The sequence below is a fragment of the Aquarana catesbeiana genome, linkage group LG01 (assembly GCF_042186555.1).
Source record: "Aquarana catesbeiana isolate 2022-GZ linkage group LG01, ASM4218655v1, whole genome shotgun sequence".
NCBI lineage: Eukaryota > Metazoa > Chordata > Amphibia > Anura > Ranidae > Aquarana > Aquarana catesbeiana.
In genome coordinates, this window is record NC_133324.1 from 971,680,060 (window position 1) to 971,692,925 (window position 12,866).

Genomic DNA, 12,866 nt, shown 5'->3' on the forward strand with positions numbered 1-12,866 from the left:
ATGATATTCTAATTTTACGAGATGCACCTGTATATAATGTTTGGGGGGTTCTAAGTAATTTTCTAGGAAAAAAAAGCTGATTTTTAAATGTAAACAAAAAGTGTCTTTGAGTGGTTAAAAAAAAGAAAAGATTTTACCTAAAAAAAAAAAAAAATGTTCCTTCACGCCGTGGGTGGTGGGTGGTGACCGCTGTCTGTTATCAGCAGAGCGTGATTCCCCTCTTCTGATTATAACAGATCTGAGTTCCTTCCTCTTCTGATACAGTAAATCATCCTCAGTTCTCGTCCTTCTGATAAATGGGACCAACATGACCGACTCCGTCACTTACGCCGACCTCCGATTTGGTGACATCGCGCTGAAGGAAGCCAAGCATGGCGGTAATATTATATTTCATATTTATTCAGTGTTGTTATTATGCTAGCTGAGCTAATAATGTATTTCTGCCTTTAGAGTTCAGTAGAAAACCCCAAACACAGATTATCCAATAAGATAACAAAGGGCTGAGTTCAGTATGTCAGACCAACCAATCAGAGAACCACCATTGATTGTACTGACAGCTGTAAACTGGTGGATGTTGGAAGCTGATTGGTTGTTAAATGTCAATTGAACCTTTGATTAAATCGACTAAATACATCCCAGGTGTATCAGAACCAATCAATGTCTTAGGGTCCATTCACTGAGGGCGCCAATGGGCATTCCAGTAGGGCAGCCCATTCATTTGAAAGGGCTACCCAATTCACCCCAATGGGCAAGCTTTTTCTGCGGAATACTGCCATGTGCATTGCGCTGTGTTGAACCGCTCATCCATTGGCAAAGTGCGCTGATAACTTGCGTTGCCTCTTATTACCACAACACAATAGTGTGAATGGGCCCTTACAGTTCATTTTCTTTGCAAAGCAGTCTGTCCTCTGCCTGCATGCTGTAAAGAAGGACCTTTGGAAGCAGGGGTCTCTCTGCAGAGGTCCAACAAGCCCTGTTAGAGATCTCCAATCAGAAAAGCTCATACTACTTGCTGATTGGAGAATTCTAGTCCTGACTCAGTAGGAGGGGGGGTGTCAGACATCTGCAGAGTGGCCACTGCTTCTTCACTAGCTGGCTGGCTGACTCGCTGGCAGGAGACTGGCTTTCCTACTCAAGCTGTGGTTACTTTATAAAGAAAATAAACTGTAATGCCCCGTAAACACACGGTCGGATTTTCCTACGGGAAATGTTGGATGTGAGCTTGTTGGCTGAAAGTCCGACCGTGTGTATGCTCCATCGATCATTTGTTGTTGGAATTTCCGCCAAAAAATGTTTGGGAGCAGATTCTCAAATTTTCCGCCAACAAAATTTCGTTGTCGGAATTTCCGATCGTGTGTACAAAAGTCCACGCATGCTCGTAATCAATGCTCACCAAACACGAGATTAGCAGAAAGAGACCAAAGGGTGGTGTATGACTATTGGACTTCCTTTTTACCAGCTCGCCATACATCTTGTACATCACTATGTTCGTAATTGTTGGCCAACATTTGTGTGACCGTGTGTATGCAGCTCTAGGCTTTGTGAGGCCTTAGGCAAAACATGAGGCCCCACGGACTGGGACGCTCTGTGATGAGGCCGCTATTCCTCAGGCTGCGGGCAGTATCTGATTTGTCCGTCAGCTCCTAAGCCACAGAGTCCCAGTGTGGGTAGGCGGAGCCGCCGGCGTCAACTTCAGTGATTAAGAACAGGCAAATTAGGCGGCCGCGAGGCCCCTGTGAGTGCGAGGCCTTAGGCGACCGCCTAATTTGCCTAATTAGAGAGCCGCCTCTGTATGCAAGACAAGTTTGAGCCACCAACCTTCGAACAAAAATCCACTGTTTTGTTGTTGGAAAGTCCGATCGTGTGTACGCGGCATAAGACTTTGGATGTTTGATGCACCTGGAATGAGTTGCTGTTTTAAACTGAACCTTCCTTTGGGCTTTGTGGGTAAATGCACATTTCTTTACCTTCCCTTATTATTCTTCACATTGACTGAATAGAGATCTGAACGCACTGCTATTTTACCCTTAGCCACCCAAAAGGATGATATCTGATACAATAAACTATGTGGGCCCATCTCCTATGACTTAATTCAGGTTCCTCCAGTGAAGGGTCTGGGTAATCCTCCATCATACAAAGATATTATAGACAATTGTGCTCTTCCAACCTTGTGGTAACAGTTTGGTGAAGACCCTTTTCTGTTCCACCATGACTGTACCCCGTGTACAAAGCCAGCTCCATAAAGACATGGTGTGACCAGTATGGTATGAAGGAACTTGAGTGTCCTGACCCCATCCCCACTGAACAACTTTGGGATGAATTGGAATGCATATGATGAGCCAGGTCTTCTCGTCAGAAGCTGACCTCACAAATGGACACAAATTCCCACAGACTCCCTCCAAAATCGTGTAAAAGGCCTTTCCTGAAGAGTGGAAGGGGCCAACTCCATATCAATGGCCATGGGGGTGGGGAGGCAAGTCCATATTGAATGTGATAGGTGAGGGAAACTCCAAATTGACTGCAATGGGGGGGGGGGGGGGGATTTCCATACTTATGGACATGGGGAAAGGGGGACTTCATATCAACATTGGATAGTTGCATAATTCAGACTGAAAAAAAAACACAAGTCCATCTATTCAACCAAATAATTAATTAATAGCCATTAAGGGGGGGGGGGGGGGGGGGCTGCATATTAATAGCAATGGGGGGGGGGGCAATTCTATATTAATGGTCATGAAAGGGCAACTCATTATCAATGGCAATGCAGGGCAATTCCATATTAATAACCATAAGGGGCAACTCTACATAAAGTGGCTCAAGGTTTTTTTTATGTTTGCGCATTGTATGCATGAAGGTAAAGAACCTGCTCTTTGCTGCAGCCCCCCCTCCCCCAATACTTATCTTCCTCCAGTGATCTGCACGAGGGCCTCAGCTCTCCGGGGACTCTCCCTCCTCATGGGCTGAGACAGCAGCAGGAGCCATTGGTCAATCACAGCCAGCGAGCAAATGATAAGAGAGAGGGGGTAAGGCCTAGCCACGGCTCTGTGTGTGAATGGACACACAGAGCCACGGCTCATGAATGAGCCTGCTTGGGTGACATTGCCCCCTTTTGCAAGCTGCTTGCTCTGGAGGCACTCATCAGGAGAGAAGGGCCAAGAGCGCCAGCGAGGGACCCAAGAAGAGGAGGATCAGGGCTGCTCTGTGCAAAAACCAACTGCACAGAGGAGGTAAGTATGACATGTTTGTTATTTAAAAAAAGAGAAAAAAGGAAAGCCTTTAATATCACATTAATAGTCGTGGATGGGCAGCTCAATATTGATGGCTATGGGGGGGCAATTCCATATCAATGACCCTGAAGGGGAACTTTATATTATTGGTCATGGAGGGCAACTCCATCTTATTGGCCATGGGGATAGGGGGACTCCCTAATATTAGCCATAGGGTAGCAAGTCTATATTAATGGCAATTGGAGGGGGGGGGCAAATCCATATTAAAGGTGATGGGTGATGGCAAGTCCATATTAATGGCCATGGTGATGGGGGGGCTTCCTATTAATAGGCATATGATAGCAGCTCCAAATTAATAGCTATGGTGGGGGGGGGGGGCAACTACATATTAATGGCCATAAGAGGGTGAGGGGACTACCTATTAATGGCCATGGGGTAGCAACTCTATATTAATAGCTATGGAGGGGCAACTCCATTCTAATAGCCCTGGAGTGGGAGTGTAACTCTTTATGAATGGCCATGTGGGGGCAACTTCATAATATTGGCCATGGTTTTGGTTCCCACCATGTCAGATACACTCTATTGTGAAAAGTATTGTGACGCCTGCCTTTACATGCACATGAACTTTATTGGCATCCCAGTCTTAGTCCGTAGGGTTCAGAGGATAAAATAAGTGTAGCGCTAATATGACAAATGAAATAACCATAGAAGACCATTACATCCTCAAATAGACAAAACCAAAGAAAAGGGAGCAACAAAAAAGTACATCCAAAAAAGTAAAGTCCTCAGTGAGAATGTGACTCATATGAGATAGTGACAGTCCTCAATGTAAATGAGACTTCATAAATAGATCAGTGTGCACGTGACATCTTGAATGGAAAAAACACCACCACCGACAATAGGGGGGCTTACCGATACGTTTGAACCCAAAGAAACGTACGTTCAATTGGGTCAAACAAGCTTGAATGATAAACGGTTGATGGAATTCCGTGGCAGTTGTAGAAAATTCATAAGATGATCTGTAGACCGATATGTCCCTCAGGGGTGATGCCCACAGTGGAAGGTGGTTATATTGAATAGGAAAAAACAAAAAAAGACCTCATAGTGTAACTCCGTATAAAATGTGTACCAATTTATTTAAAAAGAGAAAATACACTCACATGAAAATGGATAAAAACAGCGCTGTAGAAATGAAATGGGACGGCAGTGGGATCCTACCCGACGCGTTTCATCTCCTTGGACATCGTCTGGGCCCGTAGTGTTCAATATTGAGTTGGCCCACCCTTTGCAGCTATAACAGCTTCAACTCTTCTGGGAAGGCCGTCCACAAGGTTTAGGAGTGTCTCTATGGGAATGTTTGACCGTTCTTCCAGAAATTTGTGAGGTCAAGCACTGACGTTGGATGAGAAGGTCTGGCTAATTCATCACAAAGGTGTTCTATGGGGTTAGAGGTGCAGGCCAGTCAAGTTCCTCCACCACAAACTCGCTCATCCATGTCTTTATGGACGTTGCATTGTGCACTGGTCCAAAGCATTTGGTGGAGGGGGGATTATGGTGTGGGGTTGTTTTTCAGGGGTTGAAGCTGTTATAGCTGCAAAGGTTGGACCAACATAATATTGAACCCTACGGGCTAGAACTGGGATACCATTAAAGTTCATGTGCGTGTAAAGGCAAAATACTTTTGACAATATAGTGTAGTTGTGATGGTCAAGGGTATATATATATATGTATATATATCTTATTCTTCAGAGATAGAAGTCCATTTTATGTAAATGAAGCATCAGTGTATGATTTTGAAGAATGATCCGTTATGAAAAAGAGGAAGTCTTTTTATAGAAGCAGGGAGAACAAAGGGACCGTGTCCCCGTGACAAGATCACTCAGACATGACATCGTTTTGAAGAATTAAACAAAACAAGAAGTTTTCATTGAGTTTTGCATTTATTTTTGATCCGTTATCCTCGTGTGCTCAGCTTCTGCCTACGAAAAACCTTTCTGCTCTAAGAGTTCTACAAAACAGCTGATTTTTCCACCGCTGATCGCTCGGCTGTAGCAGTGTGACTATAAAAAAAATGTAGAAGTGATTCCTATACCGTTCTACGGCAAAAGCTCTACAGCCCCGGGGACCGGCTTATCACGCCATGGATTCCGTTAGAGCCGAGTGCCGGAAAGAGAGAGACAAACAGCAGTGAATGCGGTTATGTGGTGATTAACTCTTTCATCACCGGAGATCGATGACGTCTAGAAGCCCAGACCAAAATCAACAGCATCGCTATGCATTACTTCATATACAACAGATCCTAACAACCAAAAAGACCCTTTGAGGGCAAGTCTTACATTAATATTGTACCGATATTTCATTTTGTAAAGCGCTGTGCAAACTGTTGGCGCTATGTACAGTGCCTTGAAAAAGTATTCATACCCCTTGACATTTTGTCATGTTACAACCAAAAACGTAAATGTATTTTATTGGGATTTTATGTGATAGACCAACACAAAGTGGCACATAATTGTGAAGTGGAAGGAAAATGATAAATTATACAAATAAATATGTGAAAAGTGTGTGTGGGGGGGGGGGGGGCATTTGTATTCAGCCCCCTTTACTCTGATACCCCTAACTAAAATCTAGAGGAACCAATTGCCTTCAGAAGTCACCTTATTAGTAAATAGACTCCACCTGTGTATAATTTAATCTCAGTATAAATACAGCTGTTCTGTGAAGCCCTCAAAGGTTTGTTAGAGAACCTTAGTGAACAAACAGTATCATGAAGGCCAAGGAACACACCAGACAGGTCAGGGATAAAGTTGCGAAGAAGTATAAAGCAGGGTTAGGGTATAAAAAAAATATCCCAAGCTTTGAACATCTCACAGAGCTCTGTTCAATCCATCATCTGAAAATGGAAAGAGTATGGTACAACTGCAAACCTACCAAGACATGGCCGTCCACCTAAACTGACCGGCCGGGCAAGGAGAGCATTCATCAGAGAAGCAGCCAAGAGGTCCATGGTAACTCTGGAGGAGCTGCAGAGATCCACAGCTCAGGTGGGAGAATCTGTCCACAGGACAACTATTAGTCGTGTTCTCCACAAATCTGCCCTTTATGGAAGAGTGACAAGAAGAAAGACATTGGTGAAAGAAAGCCATGAGAAGTCCTGTTTGCAGTTTGTGAGAAGCCATGTGGAGGACACAGCAAACATGTGGAAGAAGGTGCTCTGGTCAGATGAGACCAAAATTGAACTTTTTGACCTAAAAACAAAACACTATGTGTGGGGGAAACCTAACACTGCACATCACCCTGAACACACCATCCCCACTGTGAAACATGGTGGTGGCAGCATCATGGTGTGGGGATGATTTTCTTCAGTAGGGACAGGGAAGCTGGTCAGAGTTGATGGGAAGATGGATGGAGCCAAATACAGGGCAATCTTAGAAGAAAACCTTTTAGAGTCTGCAAAAGATTTGAGACCGGGGCGGAGGTTCACCTTCCAGCAGGACAACGACCCAAAACATACAACCAGAGCTACAATGGAATGGTTTACATCAAAGCATATTCATGTGTTAGAATGGCCCAGTCACAGTCCAGACCTAAATCACATTGAGAATCTGTTGCAAGACTTGAAAATTGCTGTTCACAGACGCTCTCCATCCAATCTGACAGAGCTTGAGATATTCTGCAAAGAAGAATGGGCAGAAATGTCCCTCTCTAGATGTGCAAAGCTGGTAGAGACATCCCCAAAAAGACTTGCATCTGTAATTGTAGAGAAAGGCGGTTCTACAAAGTATTGACTCCGGGGGCGCCATACAAATAACCCCCCCCACACTTTTCACATATTTATTTGTATCATTTATCATTTTCCTTCCACTTCACAATTATGTGCCACTTTGTGTTGGTCTATCACATAAAATCCCAATAAAATACATTTACGTTTTTGGTTGTAACATGACAAAATGTGGAAAATTTTAAGGTGTATGAATACTTTTTCAAGGCACTGTAAATCCTGTATTATAATAATAATAATAATAATAATAATAATAATAAAATGCCTTCTAAAACATCAACCTGTATCAGATAGGGTAGATAAGCTTCGAGGGGCGGGATGAAATGTGTTGGGGGCGTGGTGTGGCCGGAGCCCAGGCTGAGGTTGTCATTCTATCACTGAACATACACGTGGATGTGCGGCATCAGGGATTTGCTCCTTTCTATATCCTGTATCAGATAAGGCCCCTCCTGATGACGTCGGTATGACGAAACGCGTACGGGGGAGCATCTAGCGTTACTATGTCACTTCTCGTTTTAGCCTGTGGAATGCATTGCATCTTGGATTTATTGAGCTATTTGATTACCACAACGATTTAACATTCTACAACCATGTGAGTGTGACTTTACATGTATATCTATAATAAATGCAATAAGCGGATTTACACTATGGGGCTCAGAAACGATCCAATCCCCAAGACTGATGGGCAGGAAGTCAAATGAGGGTAAGATGGCCCCCACTCAACCCTATGCCTTTGGAGGACCGGAGCGATGTCAAATGTCACTTCCGCCCTCCGGCATTAAAGGGCCCACTTTTTTCTTTTTTTTTTTATTGCTTTTAAGTGTAAATGTGAGATCTGAAGTCTTTTTGACCCCAGATCTCACATTAAAAAGGCCCTGTCTTGCTTATTTCTATTACAAGGGATGTTTATATTCTTTGTAATAGGAATTAATTAAAGTGATTAAAAAAAAACAAAAAAAAAAACAACATGTTAAAGTTGTAAAAATAAAAAATAAAAAGTAAAATAAATAAGGAAAAAAAACATTTCAGCGCCCCGTCCCTCCGAACTCACACGCAGTAGCGGACGCATACGTAAGATATGTAAATGGTGTTCAAACCACACATGTGAGGTATCGCCGTGATCGTTAGAGCGAGAGCAATAATTCTAGCCCTAGACCTCCTCTGTAACTCTAAACCGGTAACCTGTAAAAAATTTTAAAGCGTCGCCTTTGGAGATTTTTAAGTAGTTTGTTGCCGTTCCATGAGCGTGCGCAATTTTAAAGCGGGACATGTTAGGCATCAGTTTACTCGGCCAAACATCATCCTTAACATTATACAAACAAGTTGGATTAACTTTACTGTTTTCTTATTATTTAATTCAAAAAAGTGTACTTTTTTCCCAAAAAATTGCGTTTGCAAGACCACTGAGCAAATGGAGTGTGACATAAAATATTGCAACAATCTCCATTTTATGCTCTAGGGTCTCTGCTATATATATATATATATATACATATATATACATATATATATATATATATATATATATATATATATATATAAAATGTTTGTATATATATATATATATATATATATATATATATATATATATATATATATATATATATATATATATAAAATGTTCTTATACATAAAATGTTTGGTTTTTAGTATAGTTTTGGATTTCATTTCACCTGTTGAGTGACTGCACAGCATATGTGATCTTTTGCAGTGAATATTTTGAGTAATTTTTTAATTTTTTTAATTTAAATTTTCACATGTATGAATTTGGTCAATATTGGACACAGTACACGTCACTTCGATACGCTTTATTATGTGATTGCATTTATGATTTTAGCACAGTGTATGAAATTTCTATATTTTTATATTTAACAGCAAGTTGATTTATACACATCTGTTAGAATCTACACACATTAGCAGTTTTTTTCCTTTTAACCTTATCAGGAATTCAATCATATAATAAGCAGCGCCACTCCCATTACATAAACCACATTTAAAGTGAAGTTCCAACTGAATACAATTTTAATTTTTTTTTTTTAAGATTAATATCTTTGGATTGGAAGTCATATATTTAACTCACATTTTTATGATCTATTGCCGCTTGATTGCCAATTTGCAATCAAAAGATATCTTTTAGTATTGTCTCCTGGCATTTTCCACTTTGCTTGTGGGCATGTGAAGCCCACAATCACTATCTTCCGGGATACGGTGCTGCTGAGCGACCAGCATGCCCCGCCTGTTCTCTCGCATGCGCAGTGTGTTTGGCTCGCAGCGCCGTCAAATCCTGACATTGCCACCACAACGGGTGGGGTCATCGGAAGTGCCTGCCCCTGTTGTGATGGCAACTGTCGTCATCGCGTCACTTCCGGTTTCGGAATATCGAGATCGCGGGCGGCTGCCATCCACACTGACTCTTGGGAATTGTGATACAAAACTCCCTGGGAGACAGTGCGCCGCCGGATATGACGGACATATCCGCGGGTGGCAGAAGCCGGAAACTAGATGGAAAACAGCAGTATCTGGGTACTGGGTACAAAAGAAAAATTACAATGCTTTATCTATATGGTATAATAATCATTTTGAGAAAAAGTTCTAAAAAGTGGGTGGAACTCCGCTTTAATCCTGACTAGTGAGGGCAGCAGGTCTAAAAACATATTGGTTACCCGTAGCTCGGAACCCCCACCATTTTCTTTTATCTTATAAGGTTGTCAGCTTTTTTTTTTTTTTTTTTTTAGACACATATTCGGCTTTTATTTGGTGAGCTCCTTTAATAAATATATTTTTGTGTTTTTGTTTTTTTTAAAGATGTATTTGGCTTTTATTTGGTGAGCTCCTTTAATAAATAGATTTTTGTGTGTGTTTTTTTTTTTAATTTTTAGACATACATTTAGCTTTTATGTAGTGAGCTCCTTTAATAAATATACATTTGTGTTTTTTTTTTAAAGCTGAACACATTTTTATTATTATTATTATCTATTTTTATTATGATATATCATTTTACACATAACAGTCATTAAACAAATTTGCTCCGTATATATATATATATGTATATGTATGTATATGTATATATATGTATATATATATATATATATATATATATATATATATATATATATATATATATATATATATATATATATTAACTAGTAATTTCTCCATCCAGATAACTAACCCTCTAATTGTAATCTCAGTAGCCCCGGAGTCTGGGGCACGTGTCGCTGGTGACTCCCACTCCAGCTGTGATTGGACACAGCGGTAGCCAATCAGCTGGTCCGGCGGCCGCAACCCGCTGATCATTCGTAGGCAAGGCAGATCATCGTTCTGTCACAGAGGAAGAGAGAGAGGTCTTGTGTTCAAGACCTCTTCCTCTTGCCATTCCATTCCCCCCACAGTTAGAAAGCAATCCCTAGGGGCACACCTAACCCTTTGATCGCCCCCCTGGTGTTAACCCCTTCCCTGCCAGTGTCATTTATACAGTGACAGTGCATTTTTTTTAGGCTAATAGGCTTCAAAATAGGGTGGAATCGTGGCACAGAGCATTGCGCTCGGTGCCCACCCAGATGTGTTAGAGAAGCAAATGAATATTCGCTTTTCTAAACACTGAATCGCCTCTCTGCCAATCAGGAAGCACGCTAATCTGTTACCCATTTCCCAATTGGCTGAAAGGTCAGGAAATCCTATTGGATGCCTAGGAAGAGGGGAGGAGATGCATGGTGGAAGCCGCCATGATCTCAGAAGGGAAGAGGACACAGGACAGTGGAGGAACAACCAGGATTGCAACAGTCGCCCCCGCAACTGGGCCCTGCTGTTCCACTTGGATAGATTCGGGGGGCGGGACGGCCATATGTTGACATTTCAAGGAGGAGGAGGATAGGTCAGCACACACCAATCCTGCAGAACGTCTGCAGAGTCACACGCCGGCTGGCCTAGACAGGACATCTCCCCCTCAGCTCTCCATCAGCTGGAGCCTGCCCCCTGCCAAGCTAATGTCTCCATTGCCGGTGCCATTTTGTTGAAGTTTGCCCATATACACAGAGTGGAGTTGGTCTTCAGCAAAATGGCGACCAAAACCCACAACTATGGGACAAATGTTATTTGTGAATGAGATAAACTACACTGAACGGGCGGGTGATATGAAGAGGGGGAGTGGGAGAGCTGGGAGGAGAAGAGAAGGGGATCAAAGATCAAAGCCAAGGTCTGCCTGAGCCTGTCCTGCACCCGAGCAGTGGAGGAGGTGAGTTCAGTTTGACAGCTCCAGCCAGGCCACACAGAGTCTATGGGGGGCGGTCACTGTGGTCACCAGAGTCCCCCCTCCACATCATACTTTTTACATTAAAGTCTGAAGGATTCCCCCCAGTACAAGGAAGAACTCTGTGGACCCTCATGTAAAGGGGAACTCTGATGTAAAGGGGAACACTGTAGACTCTGATGTAACGGGAGGGGCCACCATACATCAGAGTTTCCCTTTACACTTGAGTTCTCGGCATTCCCCCTTACATCAGGGCCTGCAGAGTTCTACCTTACAATGTAAGGGTGAACCCCGTGGACTCTAGTGTAAAGGGGAACTCTGATGTAAAGGGGAATGCTATGGACCATAATGTAAGGGGGACCATGGTCACCAGAGCCCCGCTTACATCAGAGTCTACAGCGTTCCCCTTTACATTATGGTCCACCACATTTCCGTTTACATCAGAGTTTCCCTTTACATCAGGATCCACAGAGCTCTCCTCTTCATCAGTGTACACTGTAAGGGGGAACTCTGCGGACTCTCATGGAAGGGGGAACTTTGTGGACTGTGATGTAAAGGCGAATTATGGAATCTGATGTAAAGGGGAACTCTGCAGACCCTGATGTAAAGGGGAACTCTGATGTGAAGGGGAACTCTGCAGATCCTGATGTAACGGGGAATTATGGAATCTGATGTAAAGGGGAACTCTGCAGATCCTGATGTAAAGGGGAATTATGGAATCTGATGTAAAGGGGAACTCTGCAGATCCTGATGTAACGGGGAATTATGGAATCTGATGTAAAGGGAAACTCTGCAGATCCTGATGTAATGAGGAATTATGGAATCTGATGTAAAGGGGAACTTTGCAGACCCTGATGTAAAGGGGAACTTTGAGGTGAAGGGGAACGCTGCAGATCCTGATGTAAAGGGGAACTCTGCAGATCCTGATGTAAAGGGGAACTCTGACATAAGGGGGAATGCTACAGACCCTGATGTAAGGGAAAGATCTGATGTAAAGGGGAACGCTGCAGACTGTGATCTAAAGGGGAATGCAACGGACTGTGATATAAAGGGGAATGCTACGGACTGTGATGTAAGGGTGGGGGTGTCAGAGGCCCTTCATGGTTTCTTGCACTGGGGCCCTGAAGGTTCTAATTAAACCTCTGACACAGGAGACACTGCCAGATGCCTGCTTCAGCCTGATCCCCTGCCCGATTTGCCCGCCGATCCCCGATGTGCCTGCCTATCCCTGCCGCCGATGGAGTAAGTGCCGGTGGACCGGCAGACTGCGGGGGGGGGTTGAGGTGCCGCTTTATATATGTCTGTTAGTAAGTTAGTGGTGTGTGAGGAGACTGATGAGTGAGTTGAGGGGTGGAGAGATAGATTTGGGTGTCGTCAGTGTAGAAATGATATTGAAAGCCGTGAGAGGCTGACCCAGGGAAGAGGTGTAGATGGAGAAAATAAGAGAGGTCCAAGAACAGAACCTCGGGGGACCTGACAGAGAAGGGAAGAAGAGAGAAGGAAGTAGAACTGTAAGTGACACTGAAGGTGTGTTGGGATAGGTAGGATGAGAACCACCGAAGAGTGCAGTCACGGAGACTGAGGGAGTCAAGTTTTTTAGATGTTCAGACAAATC

At 43.2% G+C, this 12,866-nt stretch overlaps 1 protein-coding gene across 2 annotated transcripts in view; it reads left to right on the forward strand.

The window, feature by feature from the left end:
* The first annotated feature begins 212 nt into the window (after positions 1 to 212).
* LOC141123119 (B-cell differentiation antigen CD72-like) overlaps positions 213 to 12,866 on the forward strand; it is a 148,019-nt gene continuing 135,365 nt past the window's right edge. The window contains exon 1 of one of the 2 annotated variants that reach the window (XM_073612031.1): positions 213 to 377. In XM_073612031.1, the coding sequence (XP_073468132.1) occupies positions 308 to 377 (70 nt within the window). In that variant the 5' untranslated portion in view covers positions 213 to 307. The remainder of the gene's footprint in view (positions 378 to 12,866) is intronic. The other variant, XM_073612029.1, reaches the window with a different exon arrangement.